The sequence below is a fragment of the Rhinatrema bivittatum genome, unplaced genomic scaffold (assembly GCF_901001135.1).
Source record: "Rhinatrema bivittatum unplaced genomic scaffold, aRhiBiv1.1, whole genome shotgun sequence".
Lineage (NCBI taxonomy): Eukaryota > Metazoa > Chordata > Amphibia > Gymnophiona > Rhinatrematidae > Rhinatrema > Rhinatrema bivittatum.
Window position 1 is genome coordinate 27,779 of NW_021820801.1, and position 23,873 is coordinate 51,651.

The 23,873-nt window shown below is 46.9% G+C and overlaps 1 protein-coding gene across 1 annotated transcript in view; it reads left to right on the forward strand.

Annotated features, from left to right (window-relative positions):
* LOC115082145 (A.superbus venom factor 1-like) overlaps positions 1-19,019 on the forward strand; it is a 46,351-nt gene extending 27,332 nt beyond the window's left edge. The window contains exons 20-32 of the mRNA XM_029586404.1: positions 334-497; positions 3,210-3,368; positions 4,258-4,317; positions 5,471-5,561; positions 6,492-6,543; positions 11,657-11,744; positions 12,864-12,938; positions 13,058-13,163; positions 15,179-15,268; positions 15,696-15,782; positions 15,908-15,991; positions 16,707-16,842; positions 18,558-19,019. Coding sequence (XP_029442264.1) covers positions 334-497; positions 3,210-3,368; positions 4,258-4,317; positions 5,471-5,561; positions 6,492-6,543; positions 11,657-11,744; positions 12,864-12,938; positions 13,058-13,163; positions 15,179-15,268; positions 15,696-15,782; positions 15,908-15,991; positions 16,707-16,842; positions 18,558-18,699 — 1,334 coding nt within the window. The 3' untranslated portion in view covers positions 18,700-19,019. The remainder of the gene's footprint in view (positions 1-333; positions 498-3,209; positions 3,369-4,257; positions 4,318-5,470; positions 5,562-6,491; positions 6,544-11,656; positions 11,745-12,863; positions 12,939-13,057; positions 13,164-15,178; positions 15,269-15,695; positions 15,783-15,907; positions 15,992-16,706; positions 16,843-18,557) is intronic.
* Positions 19,020-23,873: the final 4,854 nt, after the last annotated feature.

The window sequence follows — 23,873 nt, forward strand, 5'->3', positions numbered from 1 at the left end:
GATTAGGTTAGATCATTCTCTTCGCACCGCCGTTCCTTATCAAGACCCGTAGCTGCGGAAGAGCATCCCACTGGTGTTTATCAGGTTTTATTAATTTTTCTTTTGGTGTGCTTTAATTATTATTGTTTTTGAGGAATTTTTTTATTGCATGCATTTTAAAGTTTAGTAGTGTGCTTTATATATTAATTTGTGGTATAAGCTTATTATTTGGCTGCAAATTTATTTTATTTCTCAGCTGCTATGATGATCTCAGTGGAATTGTGGCAATCAAATCGAATTAATAATAATAATAGTCTGCGGTTATTTTCTTTATCTGTGTTTTCTGTTGTTCAGGTAGAACGTTCTGGGCTGATCCCAGTTCTAACTTAATCAGCATTGAAGCCACCTCCTATGCTCTACTCGCTCTCCTGCGTCTAAAGAGGTTTGACTTGGCTGCCCCATTGGTGAGGTGGCTGACAGAACAGAGGTATTACGGAGGCGGATATGGCTCCACTCAGGTGAGTGAATGTACAAAACATAAAAGTTCCTATTTCTGAAAAAAGAAAGAGAAAAAAACAGATCAGTGGGGCCTCTGTCACACCACAGGCTCTGGAACAAATCTGACTGACTAGAGTGAGGACCCAAAAGTGACCTCTTCCAGTTAACAATCTGGGAGTTTACAATGCTGGAAGTCTGTCTATCCAGTGATGCGTTATGTGTGTACAATCCTAGACCTTACAGTGCTGGGTATCTGTCTATGCAGCAATGCGTTACGTGTGTATAATCCTTCTAGAGCTCACAATGCTGGAAGTCTGTCTATCCAGTGATGTCCATGCGTATAATCCCTCTAGAGCTTACAGTGCTGGGAGTCTGTCTATCCAGTGATGCGTTATGTATTTATAGTCCTTCAAGAGCTTACAGTCCTGGGAATCTGTCTATCCAGTGACGTACATGTGTATAATCCTTCTAGAGCTTACAGTGCTGGGAATCTGTCTATCCAGTAATGCGTTATGTGTGTATAATCCTTCTAGAGCTTACAGTGTGGGAAATCTGCGTTATGTGTGATTAATCTTTCTAGAGTTTACAGTGCTAGGAGTCAGTCTATCCAGTGATGCGTTACATGTGTATAATCCTTCTAGAGCTTACAGTGCTGGGAGTCTGTCTATCCAGTGACATGTTACATGTATATAATCCTCCTAGAGCTTACAGTGCTGGGAGATTGTCTATCCAGTGACACGTTTCTTGTGATTAATCGTTCTAGAGCTTACAGTGCTGGGAGTCTGTCTATCCAGTGACGCGTTACATGTATATAATCCTTCTAGAGCTTAAAGTGCTGGGAGTCTGTCTATCCAGTGATGCGTTACATGTATATAATCCTTCTAGAGCTTAAAGTGCTGGGAGACTGTCTATCCAGTGACGCGTTACATGTATATAATCCTTCTAGAGCTTAAAGTGCTGGGAGTCTGTCTAACCAGTGATGCGTTACATGTATATAATCCTTCTAGAGCTTACAGGGCTAGGAGTCTGTCTATCCAGTGACATGTTACATGTGATTAATCCTTCTAGAGCTTACAGTGCTGGGAGTCTGTCTCTCCAGTGACACATTGCGTGTATATAATCCTTCTAGAGCTTACAGGGCTGGGAGTCTGTCTATCCAGTGACACGGTTACATCTATATAATCCTTCTAGAGCTTACAGGGCTGGGAGATTCTGTCCAGTGACACATTACGTGTATATAATCCTTCTAAGCTTACAGGGCTGGGAGTCTGTCTATCCAGTGACACGTTATGTGTGTATAATCCTTCTAGAGCTTACAGTGCTGGGAGATTGTCTATCCAGTGACATGTTACATGTATATAATCCTTCTAGAGCTTACAGGGCTGGGAGATTGTCTATCCAGTGACGTGTTACATGTATATAATCCTTCTAGAGCTTACAGTGCTGGGAGTCTGTCTCTCCAGTGACATGTTACGTGTGTATAATCCTTCTAGAGCTTACAGGGCTGGGAGATTGTCTGTCCAGTGACACATTACGTGTATATAATCCTTCTAGAGCTTACAGGGCTGGGAGATTGTCTGTCCAGTGACACGTTACATGTATATAATCCTTCTAGAGCTTACAGTGCTGGGAGTCTGTCCATCCAGTGACACGTTACGTGTGTATAATCCTTCTAGAGCTTACAGGGCTGGGAGATTCTGTCCAGTGACACATTACGTGTATATAATCCTTCTAGAGCTTACAGTGCTGGGAGATTGTCTATCCAGTGACATGTTACATGTATATAATCCTTCTAGAGCTTACAGTGCTGGGAGATTGTCTATCCAGTGACATGTTACATGTATATAATCCTTCTAGAGCTTACAGTGCTGGGAGTCTGTCTCTCCAGTGACACGTTACGTGTGTATAATCCTTCTAGAGCTTACAGGGCTGGGAGATTGTCTGTCCAGTGACACATTACGTGTATATAATCCTTCTAGAGCTTACAGTGCTGGGAGATTGTCTGTCCAGTGACACATTACGTGTATATAATCCTTCTAGAGCTTACAGGGCTGGGAGATTGTCTATCCAGTGACACGTTACATGTATATAATCCTTCTAGAGCTTACAGTGCTGGGAGTCTGTCCATCCAGTGACACGTTACGTGTGTATAATCCTTCTAGAGCTTACAGGGCTGGGAGATTCTGTCCAGTGACACATTACGTGTATATAATCCTTCTAGAGCTTACAGTGCTGGGAGATTGTCTATCCAGTGACATGTTACATGTATATAATCCTTCTAGAGCTTACAGTGCTGGGAGATTGTCTATCCAGTGACATGTTACATGTATATAATCCTTCTAGAGCTTACAGTGCTGGGAGTCTGTCTCTCCAGTGACACGTTACGTGTGTATAATCCTTCTAGAGCTTACAGGGCTGGGAGATTGTCTGTCCAGTGACACATTACGTGTATATAATCCTTCTAGAGCTTACAGTGCTGGGAGATTGTCTATCCAGTGACACGTTACGTGTGTATTATAATCCTTGTCCTATCTAGCTAAGTTACATACACGGCCAGCTTTCACTTTTGTGCCCGTTGTGTTTCTTTTTTATTTGTTAGCCAGCTAGAGCTATTGATACGTGCAGTCTATAAATGTTTTATAGATCAGTACGCCACAATATGCATGAGAATTGTTTGACCAAAACGTTCAAGATGAGCCTGTGGCCCTGACTCTCTCTCTCGGACGTTACAGGCCACCGTGATGGTGTACCAGTCGCTGGCTCAGTATCTGACCCATGCACCCCGGCAAAAAGATATCAACATGGACGTGTCCATAGAACTGCCCGGGCGCAGCGTCCCCATCAAGTACAGGATAAACTATGAGAATGCCTTGTTATCGCGATCAGCAGAGGTAAGACGGCGGTCGCCCAGCCCCTGCTTATATTGCACACATTGCATGAATCTCTCCCAGCAGGTGCAACATCTGGAAAACGCATCCTCTGGCGAGGTTTGACGACGATGTCGTGCGCGCCCCCATCCGCTTTCATTCGCAGCTCGGCGTGCTGGCTCCCACCTTCCCGTCCATGAAACCGAATCACCCAGCTGTGCCGCAGGGAGAGTCCCAGAGAGAAGTGAAAGGGGGGAACCCGGGTCATCTCTCACTGGGTTTCTCACGCTGTCGGGCCCCCCACAGAGGCTCTGACAGGAAGGTGAACGCCTTTCCTGCTCCTCTGCCTCATCGCTTCACTCCCGTGGCAGAGAAGAGCTGAGCCATCCATGCAGCTCACTTAATGGCGCACGAGGACTTAATCGTCCACAAAGTTAAACGCCCTGTGCTCTTCTTAAACTCCACAAAGCACCCTCTCTCTAGCTTTGCTTTCGGTTTAATCCTCCTGTCTGATTGGGTTGCACATAACTACAACATACCTGCTCATTCACACGTTTCCAACTATCATACCCTTCTCCCTTCTTCCCTTTATCTCATATAATTTTTACGCTCTATTTCTCCCACTTCCCCTTCCTCCTCCCGTTCCCCTTCCCCCCCTTTTTCCCCTTTTCCCCCAAAACAATAAGCCCATGGTTCCAAACTTTTTATATTTTTAATAACCTTATATACTAGCATTCTGTCTAGTTATTACCAATTTTTATGTAAAGTTTAAAAATTCCATTTTATTTTGATTATTTTATTTTTGGTTTTAAATCTGTGAACCGTTTTTGATAAAATTTCTTTTTTAAAAAACGGTATATAAATACTTTTTAAATAAATAAATAAAATAATGGACTTTTCCATGTCTTTCCAGACCAAACTGAATCAAGACTTTACAGTGAAGGCGAGCGGCACCGGACAAGGAATGCTAACGGTAAGCGAGAATTTAAGCTTTCCGATAAACGAGGTCAGAGGGAGCTCGCAGAGCTGATCGGTAACCAGCAACCCGCTGCAAACCGTGACAAAGCGCGGAAGCAAAGCAGAGAATAATCCAGTACAAGCACCTGAAATGCAATGAAAAAACCTGTGACTCACGCAGAGGGAGCCCCCCCCCCCCAGCAGCCTCACCCCCTGCTCCGTAGCGCTGGGGGCTGCCTGGCTGGCTCGCTCGAGAGCCCATTTGTCCCGGTGTCTGGGGTAGAAGCCCGTTCCCCACCTTGTCCCTCCCCCCCCCCCTCCTTCCCAGTGCCAGGCCTCTGGAGTCTGCCTCTTCATACTACCTCGACGACTCTGCCCCACGCAGATCTCCCGGGCAGGCAGCAGGGCTGGGATCGGGGTATCAGGTGCCGCTCTCCTCTTACTGGCCAGATATCACTGGGGATGTGGCGTGGTCTTCGCGTGAGAGGAGAGGGGATCACGTGGAAGGGAAGGGGAGACCCCCAGGCATCATGCTGTAAGGGGATAGGAAGGGGGAGAGTCCCTCACAGCACCCAGGCTGCGAGCTCTGCAGTACCTCTCCTTGTGATACTCTGCAGTGCCTCTCCCTGTGATACTCTGCAGTACCTCTCCCTGTGATGCTCTGCAGTGCCTCTCCCATGATACTCTGCAGTACCTCTCCCTGTGATACTCTGCAGTGCCTCTCACTGTGATACTCTGCAGTACCTCTCCCTGTGATACTCTGCCATGCCTCTCCCATGATACTCTGCAGTACCTCTCCCTGTGATACTCTGCAGTACCTCTCCCTGTGATACTCTGCAGTGCCTCTCCCATGATGCTCTGCAGTGCCTCTCCCATGATACTCTGCAGTGCCTCTCACTGTGATACTCTGCATTACCTCTCCCTGTGATTCTCTGCAGTGCCTCTCCCTGTGAGCTCTGAGCACTGCCGCAGTCGTGACTGGGCTAGATGGAAAGCAGCAGAGACAGTGCCCTGCGGGACCCTGCAAAGCTGAGGGAGGTGGAGAACGTTTCTGGGCAGCAAATCCCAGTCAGATCCTTTCATTGTTGCAAGGAAGAAATGTCTAAGCCCAGCACTTTCACTGAACTTTCTTGCAGTAATGGCCTCTTCCGCCTTTTTTTTTCATAAAGGTTGTGACGGTGTACAATGCCCTGCTGGCTGACAAAGAATGCAAGAAGTTTGATCTCAGCGTGACGGTAACGGAAGTTCAGGAAGCAAAATGTGAGATCATGATGATCTTCTCTAGTGATATTCTGTGCATGCAAGACAGATCCATGACCCCCTCACACTGCCATTCAGAGACCCATGACCCCTCACACTGCCATTCAGTGTCCAGCTGTACAGATCCATGACCCCCTCAGACTGCTATTCAATGTCCAGTCATACTGACCCATGACCCCCTCACACTGCTATTCAATGTCCAGCTGTACAGACCCATGACCCCTCACACTGCCATTCAGTGTCCAGCTGTACAGACCCATGACCCCCTCACACTGCCATTCAGTGTCCAGCTGTACTGACCCATGACCCCTCACACTGCCATTCAGTGTCCAGCTGTACAGATCCATGACCCCCTCAGACTGCTAATAACAGTGTCCAAACCATTGACCTCCCCTCCCCATGCATGTAGCATGATGTGATATATTCATTTGTGCATGCATAAAGCTGATATTTAGCTGCTATCTGGCTGCTTTAGGTAGTCACATAAAGTTATCTGGGCAAGAAATTCAGCGGTGCAGCAGTGCCAGTGAATAATATACTCATCTCTCTTACAGTTAGCTTGCATTCCTAGACTTATCTTTCTGACTAAGCCAGATAGTGCTGAATATTGGCTCTTTATCCTGCTGAGTTACTCAGACACTCCCCCTGCCCCGGCTGGGATGCCCCTGTTCTGACCCTCGCTTAGCTCTCTAACGTCTTTGCCCGATAAAAAGTTATGCTGGGTAAGAGGCAGCTACTGACTGTGCCCAGATATTCAGACGGCGCCACTTACCCAGCTAAGTGACGCTGAATATGAGGCCTATATGTACATACCAATTCTAAATAAAACAGAAAAGTTATCTATTATATTTATTAAAACTGTAAGCCATCTGTAACAGTGTCTGGCTTCCTATGAAACTCTCTTACGCCCTTTCTCCTCCAATTCTGTAGATAAAAAGGCAGAGAGAAATCTACATTCAGTCTTCATTGAAATATGTGCAAGGTAAACTAGCAAACGTCTCCCTGTGATACTCTGCAGCAGTGCCTCTCTCGTGATACTCTGCAGTGCCTCTCTCCGTCTCCCCTGTGATACTCTGCAGTACCTTCCCCGTCTCCCCTGTGATACTCTGCAGTACCTCTCTCGTGATACTCTGCAGTACCTCTCCCCGTCTCCCTGTGATGCTCTGCAGTACCTCTCCCTATCTCCCATGTGATATTCTGCAGTGCCTCTCTCGTGATACTCTGCAGTGCCTCTCTCCGTCTCCCCTGTGATACTCTGCAGTACCTCTCCCCATCTCCCCTGTGATATTCTGCAGTACCTCTCCCCAGTGGCCAATCCAGGCTACAAGTACCTGGCAAGTACCAAACATTAAATAGATGTCAAGCGGAGGTCACACGATGCCTGGCATGGAGTAAGATGTGATTTCTCTTGCTCTCTACCACCTTATGGCTGAATTTTATAAAATGTTAGTCAGTGAAGTCCCCCGTTTACTTATCCATACCTTTGCTAATTTGCTCAAAGACGCACAATATCCGGCTGCAGAGAACAAAGCGATCCTCACGGTTATCCCTACACCCGGTAAGGGACCCTGCTTCTGTGGTGTCCTATCAGCCTATTTCCTGGTTAAATGTTGATCAGAAGTTGTTAGCAAAGATTATGGCCGATAGATTGGGCCTTGGTGTTGCCAGATTACATTGGGCCGGGGCAGGTAGGCTTTGTCGGCGAGTGTTCGCAAGTTGTCATCTGCCATTTCACTCTGTGCTAGCAAAGCTATTGCCATTAATGGCGGTTCAGCGTTGATGCAGAGAGAGGCATCCGACGCAGTGGAGCTTGGATGGGCTTCATTGTTTGGATGGGATTCATTGTTTGGATGGGATTCATTGTTTGCATGGGATTCATTGTTTGGATGGGATTCATTTTTTGGATGGGATTCATTGTTTGGATGGGCTTCATTGTTTGGATGGGATTCATTGTTTGGATGGGATTCATTTTTTGGATGGGCTTCATTGTTTGCATGGGATTCATTGTTTGGATGGGATTCATTGTTTGCATGGGATTCATTGTTTGCATGGGATTCATTGTTTGCATGGGATTCATTTTTTGGATGGGCTTCATTGTTTGGATGGGATTCATTTTTTGGATGGGATTCATTGTTTGGATGGGATTCATTGTTTGCATGGGATTCATTGTTTGGATGGGCTTCATTGTTTGCATGGGATTCATTGTTTGGATGGGATTCATTTTTTGGATGGGCTTCATTTTTTGGATGGGCTTCATTGTTTGGATGGGCTTCATTGTTTGGATGGGATTCATTTTTTGGATGGGCTTCATTGTTTGGATGGGCTTCATTGTTTGGATGGGATTCATTTTTTGGATGGGCTTCATTGTTTGGATGGGCTTCATTGTTTGGATGGGATTCATTTTTTGGATGGGCTTCATTTTTTGGATGGGCTTCATTGTTTGGATGGGATTCATTTTTTTTGTATGCTAATCCTTTGGCCACGTTCACAGTTAATGGGGATTTCTTTCACCAGCCTTTGCTGTTCATAGGTCCACGAGACGGGGCTGCCCTCTGTCCCCTTTTCTTATTTCGTTTAGCTCTAGAGCCGGCAGAGGGGATGGGATTCACGGCATCGTGCTGGGCTCCTTTGGACTTTTTTTTTTATGTGCTCCCTTAGCTTCAGATATTTGGGGAATTTTCGGGAATCAAACTGATTCAAGATAAATCTGAGACCTGGGGTCTTTCCAGATACGACTTGGGTACAGTGGGTTGGGCCGTTTTCCTTTAAAATGGACACGGGGTTCACTTCGATGTTTGGGGATTGTCATCACACAACCTAGACCACCTTCATACCCTTAATATTCTCCTTTCTTAACCTATATTAAAGATGAACTGGTGGTGTAGCACAATTTTCCATTATCGCTGGGAGGGATCTCGTTAACGTGATTTTGTTTCCCCAATGGCTTTATGTGCTGCAGACTTCGCCCCTTTTTGTTAAAGCGAATGGATGTTCGTGCCTTGGAAAAATTGCTTTCATGTCTTATAAGGGCGGCCGAGAAGCCCAGAATTGCATTGTTGAGCCTGAAAAACCCGTGGCTCCAGCGTGGGTTGGGTGTCCTGGGCTTAGTGGATTATAATTTGGCCTGTCTTCTACATCTCGTTAGGGATGGGTTGTATGACGGCTCTATTGAGCGTGGTAGGGCGGTTGTGCATAACTTGGACCTTCGCTTTTTACTGCATGCTTCCCCGCACGGCCTTCCCTCTGGTCTTGCTAAGCTTCTGTTACTTTGCGATGGGCTTTGGAGGATTTTGATGAAACGGTTGCATTTTACCTGCTTCATGTACGCCTTCTTTACCCTTACGGGGGAACACACAGATTTTCAGCCAGGGTCTCATTCTCGGGGGTTTCTAATATTGGCAAAATCAAGGTATCGCCCAACTTCAGTAGGTGTTGTCCCCTGATGGGTCTGTCCTACTGTTCCAAACATTGCAGATGCATTTTGGCTTGCGAGATCTGGATATTTTCTCGTGTGTCCAATGGCGACATTATATTCGTTCTCTACCCGTCGTCGCAGGTTTGGCACTAACCTTGGCACATAGACTAGACGGGTTTTTTTCCACATTGAGAGATTTTCTCTCTCTCAGATCCAGAGGGCACTACAGAATTTGGGCCGAGAGGTTTGGATTACGTCTATCTTGGGCCGCTGGCGTTTAGATGGGGGGGGTTTCCATTGACTAGTCAAAATTTATTTACCGGCTTTAAGTCGATGAAAAGTGTGTCCTGTCCTGTGATAGTTATTTATGGGAAATGCAGTCTGAATTTATTCACAGAACATTTTTTCCCCGAAGGTTTTATCCTTCTGAGCCAAGCTTACTCCTACGGCAGACTCTTTAAAACGTTAATCTCTTAGGAGCTCTTTTACACCTGCATCTTGGAGTTGCCCTGTCATTCTGCGCTTTTGGCGAGTGGGTTCCCTATTGCCTGACGCGGACCCTTCCTAAGGATGTCCGGAAAGACAGTGAGAGGACCTTGGTAAAGAAATTCTTTGCTCCATTTTATTGGTTTGGAGGGGGGACAGACCCCTGACCTCTTTCCGGCAGTGGAGAAACACGATTCACAACGTGAAGTTTATGGAGTCCCTCGCAGGTCACTCATCCGTTCATTCCAAGTCTGCGTTTCTGAAAGTTTGGGATTTGTATCTTTCTAGCAGAGCTCGAAGTCTAATTGTAAACGCCTTGTAAGGATTTTTTATTTTTATTTTTCTGGTTTGCCTGTTACTTGGGTGGGTTGAGTTGGGGGAGGATAGGGGTAGGTGTGTAATACCTGCGTTTCTTTTAGGGATCCGGTGTATAAGAGCACAACATCAGCCCTGTTGAGTGAGCATTTTGCTTCCTGTACCATTAGCGTTGCGGGTGGGGAAGAAACTGTAACATTGTTCTTGCACACTTCTTGTTTGCATGATTGTTATAATGTTAACAAAGATACTTAACTAAATAAACCTCAAGCTACTATTGCTTATTAATTACCGTCATAACAGTTTATGGGTTTATCCTCTAGGAACTGATCCAAACCTTTTTTTAAACCCAGCTACATTAACTGCTGGAATTCATTGCCACATCCTCTGGCAATGAATTCCAGAGCTTAACTGCACTGAGTGAAAAGAATTTTCTTCGATTTGTTTTAAATGAGCTACTTGCTAACTTCATGGAGTGCCCCCTGGTCCTTCTATTATCTGAAAGAGAAAATAACTGATTTACATTAACTTGTTCAAGTCCTTTCATGAGCTTAAACACCTCTATCATATCCCCTCTCAGCCGTCTCTTCTCCAAGCTGAACAGCCCTAACCTCTTTAGTCTTTCCTCATAGGGGAGCTGTTCCATCCCCTTTATCATTTTGGTTGCCCTTCTCTGTACCTTCTCCATTGCAATTATTTCTTTTTTTGAGATGCGGCGACCAGAATTGTACACAGTATTCAACGTATGGTCTCTTCGTGTCTGCTACAATCTCTGCAGTGCTTCTCCCATTCTCCACTGTTACTTTGCAGTACCTCTTCATCTCGTCTGTAGTACTCTGCAGTAACTCTCCCTGTCTGTCCTGTGATACTCTGTAGTACCTGCCTTTAAAAAAGGTTTGGATAAGTTCCTAGTGGATAAATCCATAAACTGCTATGATGGTAATTAACAAGCAATAGTAGCTTGTAATCTATCTCATGTTTGGGTACTTGCCAGGTACTTGTGACTTGGATTGACCACTGTTGGAAATAGGATGCTGGGACTGTTGGACCCTTAGTCTGACCCAGTATGACATATCTTATGTACCTCTCCCTGTCTCTCCTATGATACTCTGCAGTATCTCTCCCATTCTCCACTATGATACTCTGCAGCACCCCTATGTGATACTCTGTGTTACTCTGTAGTACCTCTCCCTGTCTCTCCTATGATACTCTGCAGTATCTCTCCCATTTTCCACTATGATACTTTGCAGCACCCCTATGTGATACTCTGTGTTACCTCTCCGCATCTCGCCTGTGATACTCTGCAGTATCTCTCCCATTCTCCACTGTGATACTCTGTGATACTTTGTAGTACCTCTCAGCATCTCGCCTGTGATACTCTGCAGTATCTCTCCCATTCTCCACTATGATACTCTGCAGTACCCTTATGTGATACTCTGTGATACTTTGTAGTACCTCTCAGCATCTCGCCTGTGATACTCTGCAGTATCTCTCCCATTCTCCACTGTGATACTTTGTAGTACCTCTCAGCATCTCGCCTGTGATACTCTGCAGTATCTCTCCCATTCTCCACTATGATACTCTGCAGTACCTTTATGTGATACTCTGTGATACTTTGTAGTACCTCTCAGCATCTCGCCTGTGATACTCTGCAGTACTTCTCCCTGTCTGCTCTGGGATCCTAACCTGATATAAAGTAACACGATCTAAATTTTGGATTGGTAGCAGAGTTAATAGAGGAGAACCAGAAGCAGACTGGGACCATCTGATGTGTCTGCACAGGATCAGAGTCTGGTATTAGTTGTATTGACGGTGGCAGTAGCTGCTGGCTGCCTTATTTTGCAATTCAAGGACATCTATTCTCCTCCTTTCTGACTAGGTACCTTGGGGAAGCTGATTCGTCTATGACAATCCTGGACGTCTCCATGATGACTGGTTTCCGCCCAGATGAAGAGGATCTAGGCAGGGTACAGCAATATTATTAACCTTCTGACAATAAAGCTCATTGCACGTAGGTTTGTCCCCTCACCCAGGTCAACCCGAAGAGGCCTGATGCAAGCCCGTTGTTTCCCCAGTGCATGCTAGTACTTCCTAGTTTTCTTAAGAAAAGCAGATCTACAACTCCTGGCAAGCAGTGGGGGAACCCCAGGCCTGGATCAGCCTCTTGGGGTTGAGTTGGGTGAGATGGCATACCCTAGGTGCATCTGGGAACAGTAACCAAGAATCCAGGCAGGTAGATGGGCTTCTTCAGATGGGAAGGTGGTGCTGGGGATGAAATTCTCCAGGTATCAAAGCTTCCGTCTCCAAAATTCATGGTCCTTTACAAAGTATCACAGCCTATAAAGACCTCAGGGGCCCGATATTCAGCGCCACTTACCTGCCTAAGTGAGGGGACGTGATGGAGGTGCAAGGACTTGTGTGGTGAACGTAGCCGAATAAACACCAATAATTAGGAATGCTATTCGGCTGTCCTAAAGTTAGCTTGATAAAAATTCATCCAGCTAACTATAAGATAGCAGAGTGGCTCCACTGAATATCTCAGCCAAGTTAGCCAGATAAGCCTATCCAGCTAACTCACCAAAGAAATCTCTCTGAAGCGTGAATGGGAAAGTTTTAATCTCTTGATAATTAGGGTATTTGCAAGGGAGATGTACAGTAATAGCCTTGCTTCGGTCCTAATGCTCAGCCAGAGCCTTTCCGATGAAGGATTGCAGCTGATGAGCTTCTGCACCACACAACGCCTGGTCTGAAGGGCCTTTGAGTGTTGAAGAGGCTCGTTAGAGCAATCCACCCATGAGCGGAAGCGCCAGACAATTAAGATACTCAACATGGCTCTGGAAGGGGTGGAAAACCAAAAGGTATTTGTAAAAGTCTTTTGCATGACCATAGGCAGAGCCGCAGCCCCCTTCCTTATAACGTGGTAGGCAGGCAAAGTGTAGGGGGGAAACGCTTGTGCGCGCAGGCCGCTCTCCAGTCGTGACCTGCAGTTGAATGTTGCTCTGCTTCACAACTTGCCTATGCATTGCTCAAGAGCACTGAGACTACGAGGGTGACGCGTGACTAAATGTCTCTTGTCTTATATCCAGCTAGCCAACGGGGTGGACAAATTCATTTCCAAATCTGAAATCGACAAAGGAAACCTCATCATCTACTTGGACAAGGTTAAGCCTCATCGTCTTTTCTTCATGTTGAATGCACGGCAGTTTTGTCTCGTGATAACCTGCTACCTGTTTTATCCCCTTTATTTATCCAGTGAATCTTTTTTTTTTTTTCCTTGTAGGTGTCCCATCGAGAGGATGAGTGTCTGAAGTTTAGAGCCCACCAGTATCTTGATGTTGGTCTGATTCAGCCGGCAGCTGTCACCATCTATGAATATTATCTTTTAGGTAACAGAAAATTCAGGCTCGTTCCCTACCGAAACGAGAAAAAACCCCTTGCATCCGTGGCCAGCTGAGCTCACCTGTTCTTACCAGTCAGTACCTGAGAAGAAACGATGAGGTCCTGAAGCCACAGAGTGCCTGGCTATAGTTCCCTCGAGGAAATGTGCGTGCCGTACGTGAGGAGAAAAGTCACCGGGGCGGTTTGTGCAGCTAAGGGTTTCGGAGTGAAACTGCGCACGTACATTTGGAACATCGAGTCCAGCTTAAAAGCAGCTGTGAATGTAACTGGGTGGTGAAAGATGCCTGAATGCTGGGGGTTTCATGTTGCCACTGAGTGGCTAGCTCCGTGCTCAGCTGGCTAGCGGTGGCTAGCTCCGTGCTCAGCTGGCTAGCGGTGGCTAACTCCATGCTCAGCTGGCTAGCAGTGGCTAACTCCGTGCTCAGCTGGCTAGCGGTGGCTAACTCCGTGCTCAGCTGGCTGGATCCCTCTTGAAAGATGCTTGCAAATTATTTTTTTCAAGCAGGCTCAATCCTTCTTTGGCCAATGGTCGCTACTTTATTAAGTCCCGGATGGGGTGATAGGGGTGCTATCTCCCCCCCCCCCCTCCCCCAATATTGTACAACCAAAATGTCTGTGAGGGACGGTGCTGAGCTCGTGGCTCGGACCTTGCACCTGGCTCTCGGTCAAAAGATGACGATGTCCAAGGAGGAGCAAAGCACAGCCCGACGCTGCGGGTGGGGAGGGTATAACACAGAGGGCAAAACTTCAAAAGATGTCATAGAACCAGGGGCTAGGATTTGTCTCGTCCCCGGCGTGGATGCATTTATCTGCGCCTCAGAGGGATCGGGGAGGAGGGGAGGGGGGTGGCGAAGGGCCGAGCCGGCCGGAAAACCTGGGCAGAAGGTGCAACACTCGCAGCGCCGCTCGCCTCCAAATCTTCAAGGAAGAGCCGCGGGGCATTTGGGTTTGAAAATTTCGTTTGCGGTAAAGTTTAAAAAGGCTGCACGTTTTAAAAAAAACTTGCTCCGATAAAGCCCTGAGCGCGCCCCGCACCGCGTGCGTTTTGAAAGGCGCCTGTTGTGCGCGTGTTACCTCCTGCCATGGGCGCAAGTCGAACGTTCAGAAAAAGGGGCGGGAGCATGTCGGGGGCAGGCTGAGATGTGCGCCCCCTGCCTCATAACTGTACTAATGCGATGGGGGCTGCGTAAGTGCAAAACAAGAAAATCCAGGCCAGCCAGGAAGCTTCTAAGGGTGGGGGCTCAGCTAATAAGGTAAGGGGGGTTTGGAAGTCCTGCCCCTGAACTGGGAAAACTAGGATTGGCGTTGGCGGGCGTCCCTTGAAAAAGTCCCCTCTTATGCAGTAGACGTGGGACACATGCACGTCCATTTAAAATCGTGCGCATATATGCGCGCATTCAGCCTGTTTTACAACATGCGCACACATATACTCACGCGTGTTATAACATGCACACATATACTCACGCGTGTTATAACATGCACACATATACACACGCGTGTTATAACATGCACACATATATTCATGTATGTTATAACATGCACAAATATACTCCCCTGTGTTATAACATGCACACATATACTCACGTGTGTTATAACATGCACACATATATTCATGTGTGTTATAACATGCACATATATGCACATGTATGTTATAACATGCACAAATATACTCCCGTGTGTTATAACATGCACAAATATACTCCCCTGTGTTATAACGTGCACACACATACGCACGTGTGTTATAACATGCACACGCATCCGCACGCATGTTATAAAAAATGGATGTGAGCCAGTGAAGACGTATACATGTGCGCCCACGTGGCTTTTTCAGAGGTCCTTGCTTTGTGCACCTCAGTCTGACGGGCGAGGCTAAAAGTCACCTTGGGGGGTGGCATGAATGATAAGGAAAGGGGATGAGGGGCCATGGGAACCGTTCAGGACTCGTTTGCTGAGATTCCCTGGGCCGGAATCAGACCTAACTCTGCCCCGTTTTCCTCCTCAGAAAACCGATGCACAAAGTTCTATCACCCGTCCAAGGAAAGTGGACTGCTGGACAAGATCTGCCAGGGGGATGTGTGCCGGTGTGCCGAAGGTACGGTAACGCGGCCTGGTTTAACGCCTGAGCGCCTGGCGGTACCCGATTGGGCTCTGGATGAGCTCGATGCTAGTGGATGCAGGAATAACTTCACTCGTACATTGGTCTCACACTTGTAAGGTTTTCAGAGGCCTCGCTCTGCTTGCAGCACCTCAGCCCTTTTATCTCCCTTGCCACGCTCCCTCCAGGGCCCTCGCGTGGCCGCCCCGCGGCTGCTGTCCTTCCAATCTGCCGCCGTCCCTCGTGGCCGTGCCGGCTTCAAACGTTGCGCTCGTGCCGCAAAAGCTGAATCCTCTTCCTCACCTTCCCTCCCCAGTAAACACCGAGGTCTGAAGGTCCCCGAGATCGCAGGCTCTCACCGGGCTCGTTTCATTCCAGATCTGCACAACACTAACGGAGAAGTTTTTTTTTTCTTCCTCTGCAGAAAACTGTTACATGCAGCAGAGCATAGATGAGGACCTGACATGGGAGAAACGTGTGGAATCAGCGTGTGAACCGGGCGTGGACTATGGTAAGTGCACGGCCGCCACGGCGATGGGCCTGGGGAGATCCTGCCTTCCCTCCCTCCCATCTGACGACGGCTGCGCCGTCGCGGAGCTCAGCGCGCATCACTGACCAGTTTTATTTGCCTTTCAGTGTACAAAGCCAAGTTAACCAGAATGGAGCTCTCCAATAATTATGACAACTACATCATGACGGTCGTGGAAGTCATTAAGAAAGGTATCGATGATCTGACCGGCGCTGAATACCGAGGCACGATTGCTACCGACGTTTCTAAGGGCGAGAGCCGCCGCTTCTTGTCAAAGGGACTCCAGCGAGGAAAAAAAAAAATCATTTTGTCCGCGTGCATCGCCTGCCTGAACCTTGCGTGTTCCCCACCCCGCAATGCAGATAAAATTACAAGTGCAGGGCCGCAGACTCGTGGGAGCTTTCCTGGGGCCTGGGCTGAGTCGGGAGAAAGGAGAAAGCTGAGTGCATAGTTCTGGGTTTTCAAACCTATGCAAATTTTTAAAGAAAAAGTTTGGATAAGTTCTTGGAGGAGAAGTCCATTACCTGCTATTAATCAAGTTTACTTAGGGAATAGCCACTGCTATTAATTGCATCAGTAGCATGGGATCTTCTTAGTGTTTGGGTAATTGCCAGGTTCTTATGGCCTGGATTGGCCTCTGTTGGACACAGGATGCTGGGCTTGATGGACCCTGGGTCTGACCCAACATGGCAATTTCTTATGTTCTGTTGGAAAGAAATATCCACAGAAAAAGGAGATGCAAACCTCTCCAGGTCCTTAGTTGCAATTTTTCCTTTCAACATTGGTGCAAAGTCTTCAATTAAAAAGTACCCGAGACTCGTCAGCAATGCAGGAAGTCTACAAATGAAATTGCACCCATAAAGTTCCAAAAACTCCCAGGTGACCTCTCCTATCTTCACTTTACAGGGACTGATGAAAACCCTCAAGGGAAAAGCCGTCGCTTCATCAGTCACTTGAAATGCAGAGAGACCCTGAATCTCGAGCTCAACAAAGATTATCTCATCTGGGGCATCAACACGGACCTGTGGGACATACAGGGCGAGTAAGTACAAGCTAAGGTGATGCTGCTACCCCACACTGAGGGGAGAATGTGCTGAGGAACCAGTGATAGGAAGACCCTCTCACACCCTCCCAAACTGAGAGAAAGACCTACCAAGTATCCAGTGACAGGAAGACCCTCTCACACCCTCCCACACTGAGAGAAAGACCTACCAAGTATCCAGTGACAGGAAGACCCTCTCACACCGAGAGAAAGACCTACCAAGTATCCAGTGACAGGAAGACCCTCTCACACCCTCCCACACTGAGAGAAAGACCTACCAAGAATCCAGTGACAGGAAGACCATTTCACACCCTCCCACACTGAGAGAAAGACCTACCAAGTATCCAGTGACAGGAAGACCCTCTCACACCCTCCCACACTGAGAGAAAGACCTACCAAGTATCCAGTGACAGGAAGACTCTCTCACACCCTCCCACACTGAGAGAAAGACCTACCAAGTATCCAGTGACAGGAAGACTCTCTCACACCCTCCCACACTGAGAGAAAGACCTACCAAGTATCCAGTGACAGGAAGACCCTCTCACACCGAGAGAAAGACCTACCAAGTATCCAGTGACAGGAAGACCCTCTCACACCCTCCCACACTGAGAGAAAGACCTACCAAGAATCCAGTGACAGGAAGACCATTTCACACCCTCCCACACTGAGAGAAAGACCTACCAAGTATCCAGTGACAGGAAGACCCTCTCACACCCTCCCACACTGAAAGACCCACCAAGTATCCAGTGACAGGAAGACCCTCTCACCCCCTCCCCATACATCCAGAGACAGGAAGAGAGATTCACCAGGCAAAGTGATGGAGAGATCATTCAGTGATGAATGCAAGGATACTGATGCTGTTCTCCAGTTATTGGAGATGATGTAGTTCCAGGCACCATCATCTTTGTCTGTGCCAGCATTCACTGTCAGTAGGCATCACACCTGCCTGGTCAATATTCTCCTTGACTGACCCAGAATTCTAGGCGTGATATCGGAAGTTAATGAAAGCTCTTTGAGGGCAGGTGCTTAATCGCCCTCTCTCTCTCTTTCTCACATGGCTTTGACATGAGGCATTCCTGGCAGTACGTTTAGGTCAGGCTTGTAAAACAGCACACGTACATTTGATTCTCAAGTGAACCTTCCCTGTTTATTCCCCATCAGCCACCTGAAGAAACAGTACGGGACAAGTACACAGGCATTTCAGTAATCCATGTTGAACATTAATTGATAATTTTGGAATATAAATAAATAAGAAATAACATGCACACCTGTATGGAAAAACCACCTGGTTATTTCTCACTTGAAATTAGCCATAAGCTGCAGGTGTACCTTGCCACTGAACCTTGATCCGTACATGCCAGATGCCAATGGGGGAATGTTAATGAAGGAGAATTGCACATAAGGCTCACCAGTATGTGAGAAGCCTGCAGAATGGCTTTGTGATGAAAGTTGTGTCATCGTATACATATCTGGAAGTTTCAAACGACATCACATAGAGTGAACCAGCTGGGACACCAGTGCGATGTAATGTGAGCCAGAACGGGCAGAAGCCTTTCCCTGCTGCGTTTCTGTAGAATTCTGGTTGCGCCGCTCAGAAGGCCCCGATCGCATGCCTTCGTTTCTGAGACCTTTTCCGTCTGGGATGCCTCCTGGCCTACGATCGGCCCGCTTACAGCTTTGTACCGCAGTCTGACTCTTTCTTTCCCCCGTCGCAGGATATCCTACGTCGTCAGCAAAGGCACCTGGATAGAGTGGTGGCCCAGCGAGGAGGAATGTCAGGACCCCACACACAACAAGATCTGTGGCGATTTTCAGCAGTTCCAGGAAAACATGATGGTCTTTGGATGCCCAGCCTGATCCTGCAGCGTCCCTACAGAGCCCCCTCGTGCATTACCATCAGCTGCTAGAATCAAAAATACCTTCCCCCCCCAATGTAAAATCCCTCGAGTCGCACAGGTCTGACAGTGGCTGTGACTCAATCTTTCACGTTTTACCTTTTGGTCAACAGAAAGACTTATTTCTACAGTGACTTGCAATTGTTTTTTACAGGTATTTTTGGTTAAAATAAGTCTTCAGTCAATAAAAAACCATTCTATTGTATCCCACCCCCTGACCGTTTGAAGGACGCATATCAAAATCTTTCAAATAAATAAATAAAATCTCTATTGGAAACAGAACCTTGTTTGGAGATGACTTTTCACCCGTGTAACCTTTCCTTTAAATCCATAGTGGAAAAACCCGCACACGTTCATAAATCTGATTTGGATGAACTTCAGAGAATCGTACAGCGTGCAGGGCTCACATGACACCCTCATTAGCGGGTCTTACTCTCTGCCCATCCCGTTCAAATAATTGATTGTCCACAAAGGGGAAGAAGATAAACCTCCAAGGCCCTTGACGTTGAGTACATTCTCTTCTTAACGAGTTCCAATATGGGCCCTTTAGTAGTTAGTGTTCCAGCATGAAACAATTGGTTGGACATGAATAGGGGCTCCTGTTACAAGTGTCTCCGATAGTATCCTTCGTAAACCCCCACCTAAATAACCAAAACCTCTCAGCTGTGTGATTTACAATGGACATGAGTAGCGGAGAGGCCGATATTCAAACAGGACTTACCTGGCTGCCACCGAGTATCCAGCTGTGTTCAACATAGCTAGGCCACTTATCCATCTAACAGGCCGATACTGTAAGGAGCGGTAGGAAGAGCTGCGTTAGTGCCGGGCGCAGGGATTGGGTGTAACAGGGTGACCTTACTTGCCCATCTAAGGTAGGAGGATAAGTGCTATACTTGGATTTATTCATCCAACCTAAACAAATAAGTTAGATGGACCCCCTTAGCAGATCTAAATTAGCTGGATGAGTTTACCCGTTAAATTTAATATGTATCTGGGTATATTCGGTGGCATTGCTGTGCCGCTGAATGTCCCATCTAAGTTGGTTGGAAAAGTCTTATCGGGCTAACTTTCATAGCCAGATATCTTTAGATATTGGTTTCTGAAGGTTCTTCCGGGAATGGGTAGGAGTGGCTGAATTAGAAAATAAAATCTCCCCGGTTACCCCAGGAGCGTCTCTTCCTGCTGACCTCGTCGCTTTGTTTGTTTCTAGGGCAGTCTGCAAATCCTGCTGCTGCCCTGAAAGGAGACTCTGGATCAGTTGCTTTCCCCACCCGCCTCTGACCTGAGTATCTCTCCAGGGAAGGAGAGGTGAGGAAATGACCTGCTGGCCTGTCCAGCCCTGACTCGCTGCTTAAAACCCGACCACACAGTCAGGGCTTACTCCTCTGGCCTGTTGTATCTTATCCTGCTGAGAAGAACCATCAGGCCCCAGGAATAAAGAAAAATTCCATCATTTTGTTTTTTTTTCTTCTTCTACTGCAGCTCTGGGCTTCTTCTGCCTGTGCTTCCCGCTTAGCTAAGAGGATCCCACTGCTGCCACCATATGTGGTAACATGGCCAATTGTGGCTTAGGACTCAGGCAACAGGAATAATGAAGCAGAGTCTGGCTGTTTCCTTAGGTGGAAATTTATTTACAGTGCAAAACAAAGCAGAAAGAAAAACATCTCATCTTGCAATGCTGGTTACAAACAAAGTTAAATATAATTGGTTTTTGGCATACTCTGGCTTCCTGCCTGCTTCCCAGGGCCTCTCTAACCCTTCTGGGACCTGACTCCTTCCAGTACGGTGAGGGGAGCACCCAGAATCCCTTGCAGTGCTGATCCTTAAGGAGGACTGGGGTAAATCACTGTGCCCAGTCCCTTAAGGTGGTTTGAGGGAGTTTCCTGTTCGCTCCCTCACACACGGGATGGTACAATGAAGGCGCGTCTACTCTGAAAGTGCCGAGGCAGATCTCCCACCGTCCCAAGCCTTCCTGTTATTACTGTGCTTGCAGCCTGCCAGACAGGCCCAGCTGTTAGCTAATTTTACCATTGCACTCTAGTGGGGCCCGTGGCCTGAACATCTGTGCTCCACTCCTGCACGTTCTGCCGACCTACATGTGCTTAAGTACCAAAGCTTTTGAATATTTACCTTACGTCAAAATATGAAATATGACTGAGAAAATACCGTAGTGTCAAAATGTAGACACATTTCTTACCCCTGGATTCATGAAAATGCATTATTATTAACACACAGGTGTGTCTGTGTACCATCGAGCCAGGGTGAGAGAACATAGTAGAACTGTCCTCACTCCAAATGACATCAAATCTTCAGCCAGGTGCCCTGTGCCTTTCATACGTCTCACTCTGCATGAGAGAGGTTCCCCTAAACCATCACCAACTCCTCACCGTGACTTATTAGATGGTCCTCCTATAGTGCTTTAAATTACTTCACTACTAGGAGGGCCCTGTAATGGGTTCTCTCTCACTCTCTCTCTCATGCACTCTCTCTCTCTCTCATGCACTCTCTCTCATACACTCTCTCTCTCTCATACACTCTCACACTCTCACGCTCTGTCTCTCTCACTCTCTCTCACAGCTTGTGAACTGCTCTTGCATGTTTTCTCCAGCCTCAAAGTGTTTCATATATTTCACACCCACCCTGTCCTAATTAATTCCCGTAAATAGTGCAAACTCCTGAAAGCTAATTGAGAAATGTGTTGTTAGTCCAATAAAAAGGTCTCAGCTTTTATCAGTTAACGTGGCAACCGCATGACTTTAGATAAAAGTGCAGAACTGTCTTTCGGGAAGTGGCCACTATCAGCTGGGCGAGATTTTGGGAAGGAAGATTGGAAAGATTCCCGCATGTTTCCAGGCCTGTGAAATTCTGGCAGAAGAGACTTCCAGAGAGATAGATGTCTGATTCCAGGATCTGAGCGTGTGCTGAAAAACACGATGCCCACCTTCCAAACTTTGACGTCTGCACTGCTGGCACCCGTACTCTGCCCTGGGAGCACAAGCACCTTGTCTGCCAGAGAAAGGACATTGCAGTTACCGGGTCAGGATGTGCAATGTGTGTCCTGTACTGGCAGGTCAGGCATTGCCAGTAATTTCTAAACTGCACTTTGCACTGCCAGGAAAAAAAAAATCAATACTGATTCATTAATTCTACAGAAGTCTATTTACATTTTTAGCAAAAAATTAAATTGCTCACCTGAGAAACCACTGACATGACCATTAATTTATGGGGGATGTTGCATGTTCAGCTCATCCAAAATTCTTGCCAAAGGTAGCCTCTAATTTTCGTCTTAATCAAGAAACCATGCATCCTTCATTTCATTCAAAACGCAATAAAACTTGGAACAGGAACTGCACACATTGTACTGTACTGAGCTAAGAATTTTCAGAGAACAAAACAAGTGTTCATTTCTTTCAAAAGAAACGAAACGGGTTATGCAGTAATAAAGCAGATAATATCTAAGTGGCTAGTCCAATGTCTCCAGTGCATATGTTTTCCCGTACCTAACTCCACAAAAATGCATCGAATAAGAGCAGTGGCAGTCAGAGCAGCACAACTCAATCCAGGAGATATGTAAAGCTGCAACCTGGTCTTCTAGAGACACATACATCACGCATTACTGCCTCCAAAGGGATGTATGTAATGACAGTACTCCTCAATCCAGGAGGTATGTAACGCTGCAACCTGGTCTTCTAGAGACACATACATCACTCATCACTGCCTCCAAAGGGATGAATGTAATGACAGTACTCCTCAATCCAGGAGATATGTAACGCTGCAACCTGGTCTTCTAGAGACACATACATCACTCATCACTGTCTCCAAAGGGATGTATGTAATGACAGTACTCCTCAATCCAGGAGGTATGTAAAGCTGCAACCGGGTCTTCTAGAGACACATACATCACTCATCACTGCCTCCAAAGGGATGAATGTAATGACAGTATTCCTCAATCCAGGAGGTATGTAACGCTGCACCCTGGTCTTCTAGAGACACATACATCACGCATTACTGCCTCCAAAGGGATGTATGTAATGACAGTACACCTCAATCCAGGAGGTAACGCTGCAACCTGGTCTTCTAGAGACACTTACATCACGCATTACTGTCTCCAAAGGGATGTATGTAATGACAGTACACCTCAATCCAGGAGGTAACGCTGCACCCTGGTCTTCTAGAGACACATACATCACTCATCACTGCCTCCAAAGGGATGAATGTAATGACAGTACTCCTCAATCCAGGAGGTATGTAAAGCTGCACCCTGGTCTTCTAGAGACACATACATCAAGCATTACTGCCGTGAAAGGTATATATGCAAAGACAGTAGTTTTGGAAGAACAGTGCTCCAAACTAGACAACCAAATGAAGTCTCCACAGAGAAAGGAGGCACAATCACCTGCTGATAATTTGTCCCCTGGGCACCTTAGCTTGGGAGTCCCACATGTTTGGCTGTATTGCTGTACTTCTCCATGGAAAAAGTTAAGTTGCTTACCTGTAACAGGTGTTCTCCATGGACAGCCACGCAAACCCTGCCACCTTCTTGGAAATAGACCGAGGTGATGGAAGGTAGGGATGTGCATTCGTTTCATTCGTTTCCCATTACATGTCAATCAAATGTGCATTCGTTTCATATTACATGCTTGTATAGGAAACGTATGAAACGAATGCACATCCCTAATGGAAGGCAGTAGCTCCAGCTTGGGAGCCTGCCTTGCATGCCCAGAGCGGACTCTATAAACTTATGTACTGTGAGGTTTCTCTGCCCAAACTTGACACCATTGGATATCGTCACCCACTTTTGTGGCTGCTTGCACTGCTGTCCATGGAGAACACCCGTTACAAGTAAGCAACTTCGCTTTACCAGGGCCGTAACCCTATCTGTGCCAAATATTTCATGGGGGAAATATTCAAAGTGCTATTGCGGCAGTACAATTTCATTTTGAAAATTGCCCAGGGGACAAATTATCAGCAGGTGATTGTGCCTCCTTTCTCTGTGGATACTTTTCCCACGTGCAAGGTGTGATTTACGCACGTACATTTCCACTCGCAAACCCCAGCGGAGCCGCCGCCTCCTGCTGACGCAGCTAAGAGCAAAACACACTGTGCAGCCCCCATGCAGACCGTGCCCAGGGAAAA